The sequence below is a fragment of the Nicotiana sylvestris genome, chromosome 9 (assembly GCF_000393655.2).
Source record: "Nicotiana sylvestris chromosome 9, ASM39365v2, whole genome shotgun sequence".
Lineage (NCBI taxonomy): Eukaryota > Viridiplantae > Streptophyta > Magnoliopsida > Solanales > Solanaceae > Nicotiana > Nicotiana sylvestris.
Window position 1 is genome coordinate 117,541,291 of NC_091065.1, and position 21,793 is coordinate 117,563,083.

At 38.5% G+C, this 21,793-nt stretch overlaps 1 protein-coding gene across 1 annotated transcript; it reads right to left on the minus strand.

The window, feature by feature from the left end:
• Positions 1 to 787: 787 nt before the first annotated feature.
• On the minus strand, positions 788 to 15,938 carry LOC104217221 (ATP synthase subunit O, mitochondrial-like). Its single transcript, XM_070156497.1, has 4 exons — positions 15,448 to 15,938; positions 12,574 to 12,817; positions 9,646 to 9,759; positions 788 to 1,034 (listed from the first exon to the last, which is right to left on the minus strand). Exons 1-3 carry the CDS (start codon positions 15,517 to 15,519, stop codon positions 9,668 to 9,670), a joined length of 408 nt encoding a protein of 135 aa, XP_070012598.1. The 5' UTR covers positions 15,520 to 15,938; the 3' UTR covers positions 788 to 1,034; positions 9,646 to 9,667.
• Positions 15,939 to 21,793: the final 5,855 nt, after the last annotated feature.

Here is a 21,793-nt window from a genome sequence, read left to right on the forward strand (position 1 = left end):
AATCTAACGCGTTATTGTCTTTGGGGAGGGCAGTGGAATTCACTAAACAGCCCGTCCCAAATTCTAAGTATTTATTATGATCAATTATTGAGGGCCCCGCAATTTGCATTTTTATTCGGCGAGGCTCGTCTCATTATTTTAGAAGGGTACCCTACAATGACTACATTTCTACTACATTTATCTTTAAAGAGAAGGATGATGCCGAATTTTGCGGGTTTGGACAAATACGGACTGAATCCTTATTATGTTTGCCGAACCTAAACTTGTTTGATTACCTGATTGATTGTTCATGAGGTGAGGGTTACCGCATGCTTTGTCTTCATCGAGTGAATATGCTTATTAATTCGCTAAGTGAGATTGCAAACAAACTAACAACATATATTAAGTTATGTTTAACGACCTCCAAGTTCTATTTTTAACACTCTAACCTATTTGAAATTGATAAAACGAAATCGGCTGTTTTATTAGGGAAATTACTACTAATTGAACTCAAAAATGATTATTAGTTTTTCTCAACAATCATCACATCATTTCGAAACAAAGAATCTATACCGAAACCCAGTATCGAACCTGCATTGGAACGAATAAACTGACAGGAGAACTGGCATTCATAGCCAGACTCTTAATGTGACTGTATGGGAGTTTGTTTGGGATACATTTATCCCGGACCCAGTACCACAGTTTTGTCAATTCAGTGGTCTAGGCAAAATACATACAAGTGCTTACCATGACTCTATGTTATACAGTCATAACTAAACCAAACAAGTGTTATACTGAACTGAATATATACTAAATCAAAACATGCTGTCTATGTCATGCTGTCATTACTGTTGAACCATGCTATCTAACAGTTCATCTTAAACAGAATGTATGCTAGTTTATACAGAATATTTGCAGTTCGCAGTAAAAATACAGGCCCAACTAACATTCGAACTATCTTTTTACACCAGTGCTATAACATAAACTGATGTTCATTTCTTTATTTCTGCTTCAACTTCAAACTTTCAACAATACAAGGTTCAAAGGTTGTGTACCTGGGAATATTTGCAATTGAAGAAAAGGGCAATCAGTAGAGTAACAATGAACAAATGCAGCAGCAGTAACAGCACTATCAGTAGCAACAAGGCAGAATAGCAGCAGGCAAAACAATACAGCCAGAAACAGGCTCGAGTGCAGAGATGCAACTATGGCCAATAGAAAGCAATAGCCAAATAGCAGCAACACCCAGTGGAATAGAATCAGAAATCCAGACAGACCAAACCAATAGTAAACCAATGAAAACACTCGACTAATAGACACAACTGGAGTTTCAAAGAATCAGAATTGATTTGAACAGGTTGAACAACTGAAACCCAGTAATAATAGGAGGAAAAAGCTTCTGATTGTTGGTTGTATCCCTTCTATCCCTTAAACTCTCTCTATCTATGTGTATCTATTTTGTATGTATTTCAGCTCTCCTGTCCAAACTCCTCACAGTGTGTTTTTCTTTTTTTAACCTTCAAAGTCCGTTTTCTTTTTGTATCTCCCCCCCCCTTTTTGTCTCCTCACCTCCTCCTCTTATAGGCCTCAACACCATCCCTTTTACACAGCCTGTTTTCAGAACACCCCAGTGCCCCTCCCATGTGCCTTCCATTTCAATTCCAACTTAGCTAATTAAATATTTAAACCCCATCAACATTCCCTGGCAGACTTACTTTTTAAAAGGTTTAACATTTTTTAAACTTAAAGCAAGGTATGGGCGGCAGAATATACATGACAGCATATGCTGTCAAATTGTTTAAAACTTAAAAGCCTTCTTATGCAGAAAAACAGGCTGTGCACAAGGCACATGAGGTGCACCAATGCACATGCTGTGCACGAGTGCACCTGCCTTCCAATTCAGAATTTAAACATAAACAATCCTTTTTACATTAACTGATCAATTCAAACAATCTATAAGTAAACAAAGCTGGTTCTTAATTGACTCAAGGCAAATGTTCATCAGAAGCAAATCGATTTACTTTGTTCAGACAGTTGAAACTAATTGACGACATATGTCGACTCGACTATATTAGCATTGACATACACAATCGTAACCAAAAATCCGACATTTAAAAGTATCGATACATGGTTTGAATTATACTGACTAAGCAGAGATGCACTTGAGGAGTTAGCTAGTCAGTACAAACTCGAAACACAACCAATACACATGCCTTATCAGAATAAGAGGGGGGATTTAGACAAACACAGAGGTTTAAGCAAAGTGGACAAACAAAAATCAAAACAAATATGAACAGAACCCTTTTTAAAAAACAAATCACACGAAATAAAACAAAAATAAAGAAAAGAAAACAAGACTCACCTCAAATCTTTTTAAGGAACAAATCAGAAAAATCCACTGGTGTTTGAACAGACCTTCTTTAAGGTTGAATGGACTTTTAAACGAAGTGTTTCTCGGATGAGAAACACCTCGATTAAGGTCCATTAGACCTTAATCTCTTCGTTTTGAACAAAACACGGAACATGCACAGGGAAAACTAGAGTTCAAAAACTTAGATCTGGGATTCGTGTTTCCCTGGTTAGATTCGGACCAAACCAAGTATGGTTTGGTCACGAGGAGGGTCCGGGGAGTGTCTGGTATGAAACTGGGGTTGGTTGGGTTAGATCGAGTTTTGACTCGAATCTTCAAATGAAGATTCGAGGACCTGGGGGGTGATTCGAACCAAACGGTTAACAGGGGTATGTTCAGGGTGGTGAGGGGGTTCTATGGTGTTCAAGTGGAGATCACCGGCGTTCAGGCCGCCGGGTTTCTGGTGAAGGTGTGCAGGGGAGGCTAGGGTTTGAAAGGGATGGGTTCGGTGAAGACGAAGGCAGGGGTGTTAGCTAGGGGGGCAGGGTATGGTGAAGGGCTTATATAGTTAGTGGGTGGGTGAACCTCGACCGTTAGATCAATATAGATCTACGGTCTGGATCTGAAGGCTTAAATGGAACGGTGTCGTTTTGAGGGTTTGGGTTCGGTCCGGGTGAGACGGGTCGGGTTTGTTAGTGGGTACGGGGTGTGAGATCTTGGCCGTTGGATCAGTTTGGTTTGAATGGTTGAGATGGATCGGCCTTGAAACGACGTAGTTTTGGTGTTAAACTACGTCGTTTTGTGTCCTGGGGGTGGGCTGTTCGGACTGGGGGTTTGGGCTGTTCAATTGGGCTCCAGATTTTGAAATGGGCACGGCCCAAATTCATTTTATAACAAATTTTGTCTTCTTTTTCTTTATTTCTAATTTCCTAAATACACAAACTAATTAAATAAAACCAAGCACCACTAATTAACACTTAACATATTTATTTCACGCGGATAAAATGTTAAAAGTAGGCAAAATTAAACACGGCAACAAATCAGGACAAAAACGGGTCATGGTTTAAATTACACATGACACATACATTTTTAATTCTTTTGGAGAGATTGTCGCGTAAAACAAAAATCACGTGCTCACAGTCTTGTTTGTTGATTCGTCCTGTCCGTTTCCACTAGGATGATACGGCGTCGATAATATCCTTTTTTATTTTGTGGTCCTCGAGGAACTTCATTATTTTGTTGCCGATAAATTTTATTCCATTGTTGCATACTATCTCAGCAGGTATCCCAAATCGGCAAATGATGTGATCCCAGATGAAGTCTATAACTTCTTTCTCTCTGACTTTCTCGAAAGTCTGTGCTTCAACCCACTTAGAGAAATAGTCAGTCATAAATAAAGTAAACCTAGCTTTACCTGGGGCCGATGGCATAGGGCCGACAATATCCATTCCTTATTTCATGAACGTCCATGGGGATAAGACTGAATTAAGTTGCTCCCCGGGCTAGTGGATCATCAGTGCATGTCTTTGACATTTGTCGCATTTTTGAACGAACTCCTTAGTATCTTTTTCCATACTGTCCCAATAATACCCTGCTCTGATGATTTTGTGAACCAGTGATTTGACTCCGGAATGGTTCCCACAAGTACCCTCGTTAATTTCTTGTACGACGTAGTCGGTGTCTCCCGAACCTAAACATATTGCCAATGGTCCATCGAACATCCTTCCGTACAATGTTCCATCATCGGCTAATGTGAATCGTGCAGCTTTCGTTCGTAGAGTCCTCGATTCCTTAGGGTTTAACGGAAGCTTCCCATTCTTTAGATAACCGATATATTTGTTCCTCCAATCCCAAGTTAGGCTTGTGGAGTTTATTTTGGCATAGCCTTCTTCGACTACCGACTTTGAAAGTTGTATGACAGTCCCCAAGCTAATTTCGTCATCTTCAACAGATGACCCCAAATTTGCAAGGGCATCAGCCTCACTGTTCTACTCTCGAGGTACATGTAGTAGGGTCTATTCTTTGAAGTGGTGTAGGGTTACCTGCAGTTTGTCCATGTACCCCTACATTCGATCTTCTTGAACCTCGAAGGTTTTGTTGACTTGGTTAACCACGAGTAGGGAATCACAATTGGCCTCAATGACCTCTGCTCCCAAACTTTTACCCAGCTCAAGACCTGCAATCATGGCCTCATACTCGGCCTCATTATTAGTCAACTTAGGGGTTTTGATAGATTGTCTAATTGTATTGCCTCGGGGTGGCTTCAAAACGATGCCTAGCCGGGACCCCTTCACATTCGAAGCACCATCTGTGAAAAGGGTCCACACCCCCGAGGATGTACTTAATTTTAGCAATAGTTCCTTTTTTACCTCGGGTACGAGGGCTGGCATGAAGATGGCCATGAACTCTGCCAATATTCGAGACTTGATGGTTGTTCGGGGTTGATACTCAATATCGTACCCAATAATCTCGATGGCCCATTTGGCCAGTCAGCCTGAGAGGTCAGACTTATGCAAAATGTTGCGAAGGGGGTAAGTGGTTACAACACAAATTGGGTGACATTAAAAATACGTTTTTAATTTCCTAGAGGTGCTTATTAGAGCAAGCGCTAATTTTTGTAAGTATGGGTACCGATTTTTGGCTTCACCTAAAGTTCGGCTAATGTAGTAAACAAGAAATTGCATACATTTCCCTTCCCGAACTGGGACACCACTTACCGCAACTTCCGAGACTGCCAAATATAAGTAGAGTTGCTCATCTGCTTTCGGAGTGTGAAGTAATGGGGGGCTCGAAAGATATCGCTTTAACTCTTCTAACGCATGTTGGAATTCTGAGGTCCAAGTGAACTTGTTCCTCTTTTTGAGCAGGGAGAAAAACTTGTGACTTTGATCCGAAGACCTCGAGATGAACCGGCCTAAAGCGGATATCTGCCCCGTTAATATTTGTACGGCCTTAACGTTGTCCACGATTGTGATATCTTCAATTGCCTTGATTTTATCGGAGTTGATCTTGATCCCCTGATTTGACACCATAAAGTCGAGGAACTTTCCCGAACTGACTCTTAATGCACATTTCTCAAGGTTGAGCTTCATATTGTATTTTCTCAATATGTCAAAGTTTTCCTACAAATGTGTCAAATGGTCCTCTGCGCACAGGGACTTAACTAGCATGTCATCAATATAAACCTCCATTTATTTACCTATTTGTTATTCGAACATTCGGTTTACTAGGCGTTGGTAAATCGAATGCACATTTCTCGGGGTTAAGTTTCATGTTGTATTTTCTCAATATGTCGAAAGTTTCCTGCAAATGTGTCAAATGGTCCACTGCGCGCAGGGACTTAACTAGCATGTCATCAATATGAACCTCCATTAATTTACCTATTTATTCTTCGAACATTCGGTCTACTAGGCGTTGGTAAGTAGCACCAGCATTTTTAGTCCAAACGACAATACATTATAGCAATAAGTACCATACTTAGTAATAAACGAAGTCTTTTCCTGATCCTCCGGGTTCATTTGTATTTGTTTTTACCCAGAGTAGGCATCGATAAAGATGAAGATCTCGTGTCCGGCCTTGTCATCGATCATGCGATCAATATTCGGCAAAGGAAAGGAGTCCTTAGGACACGCTTTGTTTAAGTCTTTGTAGTCTACGCACATTCTAAGTTTATTCCCTTTTTTGGAGACTGCTACTACGTTTCTAACCATTCGGGATATTTTACTTCCCGGATGGATCCTATTTTGAGAAGCTTGGTTACCTCATCTTTGATGAATGCATGCTTTACCTTGGATTGTGGCCTTCTCTTTCGCTTTACCGGTCTGAACTTTGGGTCCAAGCTCAATCGATGAGTGGTAATCTCCGGTGGGATCCCTGTCATGTCAAGATAGGACCAAGCAAAACAATCCATATTTTTAATAAGGAATTCAATGAGTTTTTCCCTTAGCTCGGGAGTTAACCCCGTGCCCAGGTATACCTTTCGATCTGGCAAATGCTCGATATGTATGACTTGTTCCAGCTCTTCAACCATTGACTTTGTGGCACCGGAATCATCGGGGATTACAAAGGTTCGAGGTATCATACAATTATCATCCTCGATAATTTCCTGTTGTTCCGATCTGGTCTAGGCCGGCGATTGTGGTTGCTATTTGACTTCTACTTTTCCATTAATTCAGGTCCCTTTTATTGATGTTAGTGCCGATACTGGTATTACTTCATCAATTGCAAACATCTCTTTGGTTGTTGGTTGTTCATCGTACACCGTTTTAATTCCTTCTGGCGTCGGGAATTTCAAGACTTGATGAAGCGTTGAAGGTACTGCCCTCATATTATGGATCCAAGGTCTTCCGAGCAACATATTGTACCTTATATCACCTTCGATTACGTGGAACTTCGTTTCCTAGATAGTTCCAGCCACGTTTGCTGGCAACATGATTTCCCCTTTGGTGGTTTCACTCGCCATATTGAAGTCGTTGAGTACTCGAGCTGCAGGCACGATTTGATCCTGGAGGCCAAGTTGCTCTATGACCCTCGATCGAATAATGTTTGCCGAGCTACCTGGATCAACCAACACATGTTTAACTTGAATTTTATTCATGAGGATAGATATTACCAGTGCGTCGTTGTGAGGTTGTTCGATCCCTTCTGCATCCTCATCGTTGAAAGATAAGGTATCTTCTGGTAAGTAGTCTCGGGTACGCTTCTCCCTTATGATTGTAACTTTGGTGTGTTTACATATCGAGCCATGAGGAATATCGACCCCACCAACGATCATATGAATCACGTGCTATGGTTCGTCCTTTTCGTTTTTCCTATTTGCATCCCTATCTCTGAAATGATTTTTAGCTCGGTCACTCAAGAACTCTCGAAGATGACCTTCTTTAAATAAACGAGCTACTTCCTCCCTCAATTGCCTGCAGTTTTCAGTTTTGTGACCATGGGTTCCATGGTATTTGCATATGTGATTAGGGTTTCTTTGAGCCGGATCAGACTATAGGGATGTGGGCCATCTAGTATCTTTGATTCGTCAATGGCTGATAAAATACCCGATGCATCGACGCTGAAGTTGTATTCTAATAATCGTGGCGCTTTTTTGGGCTCGACATGTTTATCGAATCTACTCTTACTCATGATTCCTTGGGAGTTTTGTCCTCGATCATTCCGAACGGGATTACAGCTTGGTCTACTATTTCTACAATCTGCGATGTATGGTTAGTACCAGTCTCTATTTGATCGGGGCTCTCTGTCGATGTCTCTTTAAATCCTGCCTTCGGGTCTATTCGGATAAATAGAACTGGAAGGGGCTCCCAACTGATCATTCTCGACTCTGATCTTTGACTGGTACCAATTATGTACATCGGCCCAGGTCACAGCCGGATATTCAATCAAATTCTGTTTAAGTTGTCGTGTAGCTATCGAACTTCACTCGTTCAAACCCTGGGTGAAGGCTTGGACAGCCTAATCATCGGTGATCGGGGGTACTTCCATGTGTTCCATCTAGAACCGTAATACGAATTCCCTTAACATATCATTGTCCTTTTGTCTTACTTTGAAGAGGTCCAATTTCCTAGTCGCAACCTTTATTGCCCCAGCATGTGCCTTTACGAACGAATTAGCGAGCATGGCGAAGGAATCGATGGAATTGGGTGGCAAATTATGGTACCATATCACTGCCCCCTTCAATAGAGTTTCTCCAATATTTTTCAACAAAACAGATTCAATTTCATCATCTTCTAGGCCATTTCCTTTTATTGCGCATGTATAAGAAGTGACATTCTCATTAGGATCAGTGGTTCCATTGTACTTGGGAATTTCTGGCATGCAAAATTTCTTCGAAATGGGCTTCGGAGCTGCATTTGGTGGGAAAGGCTTCTGTACAAACTTCTTCGAATCCAAACCCTTCAGAATCGGGGCTGCCCCCGGTATTTGATCAACCCTTGAGTTGTACATTTCTACCTTTTTATCATTAGCCTCGATTTTCTTTTCTCTTGATTTAATCCGTTTAGTGAGCTCCTCGAGCATCTTCATGATGGCGGGGTTATTTCCCGATCCATTATCATTCAATTTCTCTTGTACAAGTTTGACCCTATGAACAGCTTCCTGTGATGTATCGAGTTCGATTCTACTTGGTGCTCAATTCTGATTTTGGAATTGCGCTATCGCAGCCTGCTGAGTTTTGTAACATGTCATATATCATTTGAAGGCTAATCACGCCTTCTTCACCACTCTGTGTGTTCTGATCAGCTGCCCGGGCGTCTCTACGGATGTTATTTTCAGGGTCAACGCCTAAATCTCTATGAATGGTGACACGAGAATTGACATCGACTGGATATATGGCTTGTGGTACGTTGGGATTGATTGGAGGTACTCCCTTTCCCGTGGCAATTATGTGCTCGTTCTCGCCATGAAGACCAAGGCCGGTGTTTGTGTGAGTAGGCACTACTTGAGATTTTGACATGTTGATTCCTCGAGAACAAGTGTAAAAACAGTGTGTGTTATGAGGATTAATACTAGGCAATCACTATTATCATTAGCCCCCACAATCGGCACCAAACTGTTTACCCTAAAATTGGATAATAATTGAACTTATAATGTGGTTGTAAGGATATGTAATTTCACCTAATACCAATTGATAATCATAAAAATAAGTGTTGTAAATTGACAATAATATAAAGCAAATCGACTTTGTAGCGTTACTAAGTTCTCGAGCTTGTATGCCTACGAACAGATTAATGCCGGAGTAATAAAAGAAATAACAAGCTGATGAACAGGAATGTAAGCTAGGAAATGTTATATTGCTTTGATATTCGTGAATGTAAGGTCCCTACAAATGATGGGGACTTCTCTTTATATAGTATAGAAGTCCTAATTATGGTATAACTCTAATTACAGAAGTAAATCCCATGATTAGCCTAAACAACCGCCCTTGATCTGATCTATTCTGGGATTTCGACGTGATTTTTGACCGGTTATGGATATCTCGCCTTTTCGTTATTGCGATTCTTTCGAAGTTTGTCATATATGGTCTCGATCATTGTTGGTCTCGATCTCGACAAGAACCTCGATTCTCGAGCTTGATACTATCTTAGTGCTCTGACCTAATCCATTACGAGACTGGCCCTCAACGTGATTCCCTGGTCTTCGATTAAATGGTAGGATCGGACAAGTTCCATTTTATCCGTATATACTTCAAAGAACCATTAAATAAATACCATGTCGAAAACATAGTTGATAGCCTTGCCAAATTATATAAAAATACCGAATGATAAGGATCTAAATTCGAAATCAAACTTTTAGTTTAGAATAGGTGAACTTACAATACCAGTTGTTATAGTGGTTTTAAGCTCCGCCTTGCGTGCCATGGTTAACTCTGCAAACCTTTTTTGCTATGGCATCAATATGTTTCAACCTCCCATTTTCGGCCAAAACAACTAGAAATACACAGGTGAAAGAGAATGTCAGACAAATATAAATTGAACATAAACAGAAGGAGAATACTAGCCAAGCAGATTAATAAAGCTCAAAGACACATGCTTAGATACCACATGACAATAAAAAAACAAAGAGATGAACAATGAAATCTTAGTGGTTGTGAAAGTCTGATCTTTATATCAAACATAGCAACCACTGAGAAAAGGCAATAGTAAGTCAAAATTCTGCCAAAAGAAATATAACTTAGTAGCTCATCCTTAATCATCCTAATGTACACTACCGGGACGCCACTAGCCTCCAAGCACCTCCACAGAACTTCCTTCGGGACTTTATCATATGCTTTTTCAAGATCAATGAACATCATATGCAACTCCTTCTTACTCTCCCTATACTGTTTCACTAATCTCCTTAGCAAATGGATAGCTTTCGTTGTCAAACGACCCGCCATGAATCCGAACTGATTTTTGGAAATAGACACGCTCTTCCTCACTCTGGCTTCCACCGCCCTCTCGCAAACCTTCATAGTGTGGCTCAATAGCTTTATACCCATGTAGTTGTTGTAACTTTGGATATCGTCCTTGCTCTTGTACAATGGAACCATTATACTGGAGTAGGATGGATGAAGTGGAGTCTTGCATCCGGTGTTCTATGTTATAGGAATGTGCCGCCTAAACTTAAGGTTAAATTTTACCGAGTGGTGGTTCGACCAACCCTGTTATATGGGGTGGAGTGTTGGCCAGTCAAAAGCTCTCAGAAGATGAAAATAGCAGAAATGAGAATGTTGAGATGGATGTGTGGGTGTACCAGGAGAGATAAGATTAGGAATGAAGTTATTCGGGACAAATTAGGAGTGGCCTCCGTGGAGGAAAAGATGCGGGAGTCGAGACTGAGATAGTTCGGACATGTTTAGAGGAAAAGCATTGACGCTCTTGTTAGGAGGTATGTAAGGTTGACCATGGCGGATTTGAGAAGAGATCGAGGCAGACCTAAGAAGTACTGGGAAGAGGTGATTAGGCATGATATGGCGCAACTTCAGCTCACTAAGTATATGACCCTTGATAGGAGGGTGTGAAGGTCGAGGATTAGGGTAGAAGGTTAGTAGGTAGTTGAGAGTTTTCCCCTTTCTTACCAGTAGTACTAGTAGCACACATTTACTTTCTTATTCTCAGATTTATATTACATCATGTTGTTTAGTTTGTTTCAGTTATCGTATTCCCTTGTTGTTACTATTTTGGTACTACTTATTCCCACCCCTCACCCCACCCCTGTTTTCTCCCCTCTATTTCTTTCTTTTTCTTCTTCTTTTTCCCCCCTCCTTCTTCTTCTTCTCCTCCTCCTCGTCCCTACCTTTCTGAGCTAAGGATCTATTGGAAACAGCTTCTCTACCTTCATTAGGTAGGAGTAAGATCTACGTACACACTATCCTCCTCATACCCCACATGTGAGAATATAATGGGTAATGTTGTTGTTGTTGTTGCTGTTGTTTGCTGCCAATATAATAGGTGACAAGGAGGAAGAACTATTCCTGAAGCAATGAAAAAGTAGGAAAAAAGTGGAAATTCTCAAGTAACTAGAAAGCCATAAATGACAAACAGATACCATAATAAAAAGAAAATTTCAAAATAATTGTACTTGCAGTATTAGCTTGAGGAAAGCATGATATGGACAAGGGTTAATATAAATAAGTTAAAATATTTTGCAAATTAGCATAGGGGCAGTACATGGATTCTGAATTATGATGGACCATATTTCTACCACATTTGGTAGAAATGATCAAGGTCAAGACTGTAGTTGACATTATTGTTTGGTTTCCTCGTATATGTTTTGCACAACTAAATAAAACTAAAATAAGTATAACAAAATACCCACATGCAGCTTAGCATTCAGGAATAAGAAAAGGATTGAGAATGCATATGGTTATACCACTATATCTAAAAATATTGCCATAAAAATCACTCTACCACAAATAAAAAATAATATATATAGGCCAGTTGTAGTTCAATGTGAAACTAATCCTCTAAATTGTACAAACAAATCCTACTAATTAAATTAAAAGGAATGTATCTTCTGGATTATCTTGTTTGGCTAAAGCATTAATCTGAAGGGGTACAATGTTGAAGGGGTTAAACTACAAATCTACAATGCAAATTTCCTGAAGATATACACCAAACCTAATCACAACTCACCTACTCCGTTTCCCTTTCCTTTTAATATATAGGCCAGTTGTAGTTCAATGTGAGACTAATCCTCTAAATTGTACACACGAATCCTACTAAATAAATTAAAAGGAATGTATCTTCTGGATTGTCTTGTTTGGCTAAAGCTTAATCTGAAGGGGTACAATATTGAAGGGGTGAAACTACAAATCTACAATGCAAATTTCCTGAAGATATATACCAAACCTAATCACAACTCACCTACTCCCTTTCCCACCACGAAGTAAAATATAATACATGAACTGATAACAGAGGAAGCCTCAGTTTCCAGTATTAAGAGATGACCATGCAACTAGGAAAATAAATTCCAACAAATAGTCATTGAAGAAGAATTTATAATTTGCTAGTTAGATTAACATCGATCAAAGGAACTTGCATCCTATGAAACAGAATATAGATACTAAATTGATGTGAATCTTCGAGTTAACAAAACAATCATTTGACCAGGATCAAAATCTTGAAGCAGAATCTAATTTTAAAAAATGATATTCTGTTTATTTATGGCATCTCTACTTGTTATCGAAACCTACAAAATCTCAAGTTTAAAAAATAAAAAAGTAGTATTTTTTCAGAAATAACAATATAATTTTATCATACCCAAGAAGTTCCTTGTGAGATCTCCAAATTTAGCCTGTGCACAGATGTTACTTATGGCCTTCACTCTTGTATCTGTAGGCACAGAGAGATCCTTCATAAAATGAGAAAATTTAGAACTTTTCTTTGAAACCTCAATAAGGTCTAAAATCTCGGACTCGACCTTCTCCAATGCACTAGCTTTTACAGTTGCGATGTACAAAGCGGAGGCATAATTTTCAGAAACCCCACACATCGTCACAGGAACCTAAAACATCATAAATAGATGTAAGACTTGTATTCCTTGTTTTAGTAAAAGTATCGATTTCTTAGCACCTCTTAGTTTGAAGACAATATGAAAGAAAGAAAGAAAGTGATGTAATTGCTTCAACTGACAGAGATTGATACGTATTTCGAATTTAAACTTAAATTCACAAGAAGGAAGAGAGATGAGCAATCAAAACGCATTTGAGATAAACAAGGAAAAATATAATAAAAGTACTTTCGACATTTCGTACAATTGGTAAGAATAAACTGGTCCAAGACATAAATAATTGACAGGAGAACAAGGATGTTTTGAAATTTATGACTAATAATCAACCCGACCATAGTATTCCACAATAATAATGAGAAGATTGATCTTGATTCTCTATCAACCAATTGTTGGATTTTGCATCTGTTACTGCTACTATTTTCTAGAATAATTAGTTGTTTAGTTTTAGGAGGAGTCTGCTAGAAGATTCAGAATTTTAATTATAGTAAGAGTTTAGTAATTTAGTTGTAGGAGAGGTCTACTACTTTATTTATTTGGCTATTTAAAGCCCTATGATTAATAATATTTTAGAAACAATTTTTCAATCCTATTTTTCAACCTTCTTGCTACTTGCATATTTTTCTAAAAATCTATAACAGTGGTATCAGAGCCTCCATTGATCTTGACGGATCTCTGAATTCGCTGAAAAATAACCAATTTCAACTACTTTTTAAACCATATGCATTTTTACGCATACCGATTTTTAACCAAATTTTTAACAATGAAAAGCAGCGGTCTCTCTTTGAATACACCACAAACTTTCATAGGTGAAAACTATTAGATTTGGTCAGTGACAATGAAATCTTATCTTGAAGCTTATGATCTATGAGAAGTTGTAATGGAAGACAAACTTATACAATCACTTCCTGCAAATTCTACCCTTGCTCAAATCAAAGCTCATTCAGATGAGAAAACCAAAAAATATAAAGCCAAAATTATAATTCAAAATTCAGTTACAACTTCAATCTTCTCTAAAGTTATTGCATGCAAGACAGAAAAAGAAGCTTGAGAAATACTCAAACATGAGTATCAAGGAAGTGAACGAGGCAGATAAAATCAGATTTTAAATTTGAAAATGGATTTTGAATCTCTTAGAATGCAAGATGATGAGACCTTCGCTAAGTATTCTGACCGAATTTCTTTAATTGTCAATAGAATCAGGTTGCTTGGCGAGAATTTCAAAGATGACAGGATAGTTGAAAAAATTCTTGTGACAATTTTCGAGAGATTTGAATATAAAATTTCCTCTCTCGAAGAGTCTAAAAATCTCTTTGTCATCTCTGTTGCAGAATTCATAAGTGCTCTTCAAGCACAAGAGCAAAGAAGGGCATTCAGACAAGACAAAGTTACTGAGGGTATTTTTTATGTGAAACACCAAAAAGAAAAAGTCGATTATCCTTATTGCAAATATTGCAAAAAGAAAACACATTTAGAAAAATTTTGTTGGTGAAGACCTGATGCATTATGTGGAAATTGCAAACAAAAAGATCATATTACAAAAGTGTGCAGGTTCAAAGATGCTCATGCACAAGCACTAATAGCAGAAGAAGGAATTGAGGATGACCTTCTTTTTTAGACTGCAGCAATAGAAGCAAGGAGGAGTATTGGATTTGCATATGGTATTGCTATTGTTTTCTAGAATAATTAGTTGTTTAGTTTTAGGAGGAGTCTGCTAGAATATTCAGAATTTTAATTATAGTAAGAGTTTAGTAATTTAGTTGTAGGAGGAATTTACTACTTTATTTATTTGGCTTTTTAAAGCCTAATGATTAATAATATTTTAGAAACAGTTTTTCAATCCTATTTTTCAATCTTCTTGCTGCTTGCATATTTTCTAAAAATCCATAACACCAATAATGTAGGATTATTAACATGGTCAAAAATTGACTTCTACTCTTGAAATAATCCATCATTTCTGCCGCTGAGCATTTCTGTAAACACTTTTCAGAAAGTATACCAGTTCTATATGACAGACTCATTGGACTTCACAGCAAAAAGACAAAAATAACCGCCAGGGGCACATGCGAGAAAAGCATTAGATCATGCTATCCATTGGCAAAGGAATCGCCAGATGAAGGCATTAATTTAACAGAAATGAGCAGCGTGCCAAAAAAAATTAAGTTATGTTCATCCTTCATTTGAAAAAAGGTCAATACTTTTACATGCGAAATACTTTATCCTGTTAATACAAGTGAGCTCAATATTTGCTAATTCAGATGAATTCTAACCAATAGACACCAAGTTAGTGTCAAATGACAATATACAGTGTGGATGCAAAAATAAAGGAGTTGAATTTTGCTTGAAGATATCGATAACTTCTCTAATAAATTCAAAAAAGGCCGAAAGGCTCCAACCTAGATTTGAAACCAAAGATACAGATACCAATTTGAGGATTTGATGTACCCAATTAGTTCAATATTCATTTAATTCGGGATAGGAATGCTATGCTTTTGGCAGCAACAAGTGGCATATTGAAGGATTCAACTTGAAACTTCAGAACATTCACCACTCTCAAATAAGAAAAACTATCTCAGAAACAAATATTGAATACACAAATACAACTACAATCTCATAGGATTACTAACCTTAACTTTTTGCTCTTTGGCTGGGGCAGTAGCATAATTCCTTGACAGTTGCAAAAAAAAAATGACAAACATTTATTAAAAAAATCCAATGAAACAGGTGACTTTACCAGATTGCAACATAATGGACACTTTTAATAGTCCTGTGAAAAGAAAAGCGATTCATCAAAACACCAAATGGGATGCGCTTATGCACCGTGCACATCCAAAGATTTCTCTTTTCAAGTAGTTCGCATGTAAATAAAACAGAACAACCAATTCCAACAGGATATTCAATAAAAGAATCACACCAAAACAGCCACCCTAAGCTGCAACGATACCATCTATTTCCTTCAATTTCATTTCAATTTTAAAAGAACGAAACAAGGCTGCTATTAAGGTTCCATGTACAACAGTTTGTTCTGACTGCGTATATACCCAATAACAATATTCAGCCATTTCACATAAATCAAAAATATATAATTTTAAATTAAAAAATCATTTCAAGAATCTAAAATCAAAATATAGATCAAAGAAAAACCCAGCAAATACAAACAAATCAGAAATATCAAAGACCAAAATAAGGTCTCATATCTGATAACAATGAGTACCTAAGAGGGCATAGAATTTCTATGCTACGCTACCACTAGCATTTAGAGACACGTGTACCCTTTTTCTCTTTTTTTCGGTTGTAACCCTTATTTTACTTTCACATAGACGAAGCGTGGACGTTGTTCTAATTTGAGAAATATATGTACTTCTTTAGGAAAATCACATTTAGAAGGTTAAGTCTATATTTACTTCAATCTTGTTGTACAAACAGCGTCAAAGGATTCAAGCCATCCGTACGAGCATCAATTGTAGATTAACTTGTTACTTATAGTCAACAAGTTCATTACAAATAGTTTATGTGATCACGGGTCTCATGGGCTAATGCACATCAAATGAAACCGTTATGAGTGCATGTTTTGCGCCTTGAATTATTCAAATTCCTAAAGGTTAAAAATTACAACTCATATTCAAATTTGCTTACCCATTTTTAAAAGTATTTAAAAGGATCTCTTAATAAGAACGAAAGCTTATGATATGGTAAGTGGAGAGTTCTTAGAAGACGTTCTGAGGGGTTTTGGATTTCCAACTTCCTTTGTCCAGATGGTAATGACATGTTGTCACGATCCTAAACCCGGACCTAATCGTGATGGCGCTTCTCATGAAGACAAGGTCAGCCGACACTTTTCCATTCCAGTTTTAAACAATTAAACAATAAGAATTAAGTCTAAAACTTAATAAATAACCCAAAGGTAAGCAGTTAACCGAACAGTTTGCGGAAAATAAACTCAACACAGCCTGATACTGGGGTGTCACTAGTCATGAGCATCTATCGATACACTACAAGTCTGAAATGTCTACCAAGCTATTACAGAATAACTGAGAAAGAGGAAGAAATGAGATAAAGCGGACGCCAAACAGCTACCTCGTGAACTCTGAAATCTGTCGGGAGCTCTCAACCCTCGCTGGCAGGATCAGCAACGCCTGAATCTGCACACGAGTGCAAGGAGTAAAGTGAGTACTCCAACTCAGTGGGTAATAATCATAAATAAAGACTGAAAGCAAGAAATCACGCAAGGCACATTATAGGTTATACGGAAGCAGTAAAATCCAGTAAAAACAGTGAAGCGGTGATAATGTGTAAAGTCATTTTTAGTTCAGTTCAAACTTCATGAAATGCCTTTTTAACTATTAAGCAGGTAAGTGACAGACAAATAAGACAGATAAGCACATAAAGGATTACCCCTCCGGCATAATGTCAACAATACCAGCCTCTCGGGCTATATCTCACATCACAATGGGTACCCGCGCTCACTGGGGGTGTGCAGACTCCTGGAGGGGCCCCTTTCGACCCAAGCGCAATATCAAGCCATCTCGTGGCATCATCACTAGGCCTTCGGCCTCATATCAACAAGCCACCTCGTGTCATACAAATCTCAGGCTTTCGGCCTCATAATCATAATCAGTATTTCCTCACAACATAGGCCATCGGCCTTACTCAGTCAGAATCTCACAAGCTACTCGGGCAACAGTAAAACATGATGCTCAGCCTAGAATATTATTTAAAATATCATTAAGTGTTAAAATAAAGTAAACATGGCTAAGTTATGAAAACAGTAGAATATAGCATAACTGAGTTCAAGTATAAAGTCAAACAGTGAGGAAATATCAATAAAAATTCCCTAAGGGTTCAAATAGTTGGCACGAGGCCCAAATATGGCATTCATCCCAAAAATGATGATAGCAAATAGTTTTCAGTCAAATACGCGGTAAAACAATCACTCGGGATGGACTAAGTCACAATCCCCAACAGTGCACGACCTCACGCTCGTCATCTAGCGTGTGTGTCACCTCAATATAGCACAACGATGTGCAATCCGGAGTTTCATATCTTCAGAACATCATTTATAATAATTACTCACCTCAATCCGGTCCAAACTCTAGCCTGCGACGCCTTTGCCCCTCGAATCGGCCTCCACTCGCGTCGAATCTATCCAAAATCACAATCACACCGTCGAAATATGCTAAGGGAACGAAGCCCAAGCGAAAATAATCAATTTACAACACAAATCCCGAAATTACCAAAACCCACTCCCGGACCCACATCTCGGAATTCGATAAAATTATTAATAGGTTCCTTATCTCCCCACGAGTTCATACATATCAAAAGTACCAAAATCCGACCACAAATGATCCCTCAAATCCTCAAGTCTAGGTCTCCAATACCAAGCCCTAGTTTCTCCAATTTTAACCCTTAAATTTCATTAACTATAGCTCTAATCCGTAAAATAATACCATAGCAACGAGTTTTAGGTCCAAAATCATTACCTTAATGAAGCTCCCTTGAAATCCTTCTTCAAAATCTTCCAAAAAGCTCCAAAGCCAACTTAGAAATGGCGGAATAGCTCAAAAATCGCGAAGGAAACAATTTATATGTTCTGGCCCAGGGATTTCGCGTCTGCGGCCCAATTCCCGCTTCTGCGATACCGCATTTGCGGTCCACGAACCGCTTCTGCGGTTTTCACTTAAGTTACCAATATCGCATCTGCGATGCACCAGCCGCACCTGCGCCATCGCAGGTGCGGTTCACCAACCGCTTCTGCGGTCACAGTCTTTCCAGCCTATCTCCGCTTCTGCGACCAATCGTCCGCATATGCAGCGTCGCACCTGCGGTCCCCAATCCGCAGGTGCAGAAACAACAGAAGCAGCAAATCTGCAGCTTCACCAAAATTCCAAACTCCTCCGTCAACCATCCGAAATCACCCCGAGGCCCCCGGGACCTCAACCAAAAACACAAACATACCCCATAACCTTATTCAAACTTATACCAACCTTCAAAACACCTCAAACAACATCGAATCAACCAAAACACATCGGATTCAAGCCTAAGTTTCCAAAAATCTTCCGAATTCCGCTTTTGATTAACAACCCAACCAAACCACGCCCGAATGACCTGAAATTTTTCACACACATCCCAAATGACACAACAGAACTATTGCAACTCTCGAAATTCTATTCCGACCCCTATATCAAAATCTCACCTATCAATCAGAAAACGCCAAAAATCCAATTTTGCCAATTCAAGCCTAAATCTACACCGGACCTTCCGATCACGCTCCTAAGTCCCAAATCACCTCCCGGAGCTATCCGAACCATCGAAACTCACATTCGAGCCCTCTAACACATAAGTCAACATCCGTTTGACTTTTCCAACTTAAGCTTCCTCAAAAGAGACTAAGTGTCTCAAACCTTACCAAATCCTTTCCGAACCCGAGTCAACCAACCCGATCACATATAGAACCGATAGACAAAGTAATAAGAAGCAGAAATGGGAAAAACGGAGCGGTAACTCACGAGACGACTGGCCGGGTTGTCACACGTGTGTCTTATCAACCAAGTTTTCTATCAAGATCAATGGTGAAGGATATAGGTATTTTGAAGGAAAAAGAGGACTTAGGCAAGGTGATTCCATGTCACCTTGTTGTTTGTCTTACTTATGGAATACCTATCTAGAACCTTATGGAAAATGAGTAAATTTACCATATTTCAAATATCATCCAATTTGCAAGAAGACAAAGCTTACTCACTTAATATTTACTCACTTAGTTGGTGGTGATCACTAATAGGATAAAGAATGCATACTCCTGACAGTTGTCATATGTTGGTAGATTATAAATCATAACTGTTGTGCTGTTTCAATATACAATTTCTGGGGAGCTATTTTTATCTTACCCAAAGTGTGCTAAAAGAGGTTGATAGGAAGAGCAGGGACTACTTGTGGGGGAGTTCAGAGGATAAGAGAAAGATGGCCTTGGCATCTTGGAAAAAGGTGTGTATTCCAAAAAAGTATAGTGGCTTTAATATAAAAAGTTGCAGAGAATGGAACATTGCATCAGTAGGGAAATTGCTATGGCAGTTAGCTGATAAACAGGACATGTTGTGGGTCAAATGGGTGAATGGAATTTATATGAAAGCAAGTGACAACATTGGGAGCACAGTCCACCAACAGACTATAGCTGGTATTAGAAATATTAGAAAAAGTTGAATGCTTTAAAATCAAAAATGCTAAGTTGGTATCATGGAAGAAAGTAGCAACTGACTACAAATGGTGTGTATTCAGTATCCAGGAGTTATAATGCAATGAAGGGGAGCCTAATACGAGTTAAAGAAGATGATCTTATCTGGAGTTCCCTAATACTGCCAAGACAGAGAATCATGGTCTGAATTGCAAGCCAGGAGAAGTTACTTACCAAAAAAAGATTACACAGGATAAATATACCAATGGATAATGACAATTGCTGCTTATGTAAAGAAGGAATGAGGAAAACTCAACACCATCTGTTTGTTGATTCTAGATGGATTACTAAAGTGAGGAATGCACTTACGACCTGGGCAGGAATACCAATGCAGAAGAGATGAGTGCTGCAATGCATGCAATGGATAAAGAGGAGGCATTGGAGGCGATTGAAAAAAGAGTTAATGGCAGCAAAATGGGGTTCGATGATTTGCTATACACGGCAAGGTAGAAATTGGAAGCTATTCAGGAATACAACTGTAAATACAAGTTTTGTCATTGTACAGATTCAGAAGGAGATAAGAGAAAGGATAGGATTAGTTCAACACTCAAAACGGCAAGTAGATGTCATTTTTTTAGTTCAAAAGCTATGTAATTAGTTTGATGTTTCTTCGATAGTTTTAAGGTCTGGATGTTCATAGAACACTGGTGGCTATAACACTAGATGCTCCTAAGATGTACAAATTTTATTGTTAATGGTAATTTCACAGGTTATTACCAAAAAATTTAAAAATTTAGTTGCGCAATAAAATGAATCAGACTGTAAATTTTGAAATGAACCAATTATTAGATGCCTCTTTTAATGACTTCGCAAGCTTTTTTCTCTCTCTTTTTTTTTCTTTTTATTTAATGTAGACTTCTCAAAGCTTTAAAGCTATTGCCCTAGGTTTATTCTTTTATGCCCAAAATGAGTAGAAGTCGACGTTAGAAATAACAGCACAATAAAACAATATAGGAACACAAAACGAAAAAAGAGGCAAGCTTTTTTCAACCAAAAAAGGATATATTAAGCTTTTGCTTAATTTTGAAGATTTACTTGTGACATATAGATTATGCTCAGCCAATGAGTGATTACAATGAATTCAAGGAGCAACTCAAACAAGGACCATTACGTATATGATCTGAATAGTATCGCTTTAAAATATCATTGCTAGGATGGCAATGGGGCGGTGCGGGTTTGAGTGTTAGTTGTACAGGGAGAGTTTGAGAGTTTGTGGTTGCGAGGCGGAGCGAATTCAGTTTTTAAATTTTCAAAAAAATCATGCGGGGCGGGTCGCGGGTTGGGGATTTTATTTTTTGAACTAATAAACAGTACCAAAAATAGGAGAATGACAACATATAGGAATTTGTACATAGTATCATGTCAATTATCAAAGTTACCAAAGTCTACATACTTTGCTTTGTTTCATCAATAGGAAATACCAGAAATAGCTAAAAACGTAGAACATAACATTTTGATGGTGTTTCTTAAATCATCTTTGTGAAAATTAATGATTAGCAAATATAACAAAATGCTTAGGCTAAAACATACAAAGTGTATCTTTATGCAAAATTTTAAGTGGCAAATTTAAGATGTTGTGCAGATGTTTGTGGCGTCTTTATATAATACAAAAAAAAAAACAAAAAAAACCAAAAAAAAAGAGAGATTTTTTTAAAATAAATAAATGTGGGCGGGGCGGGTGAACACGGGTGGAGTGTGGGGCGGGTCGATGCGGATTTGAATCCTATGCGGGGCGGGGTGGGTTG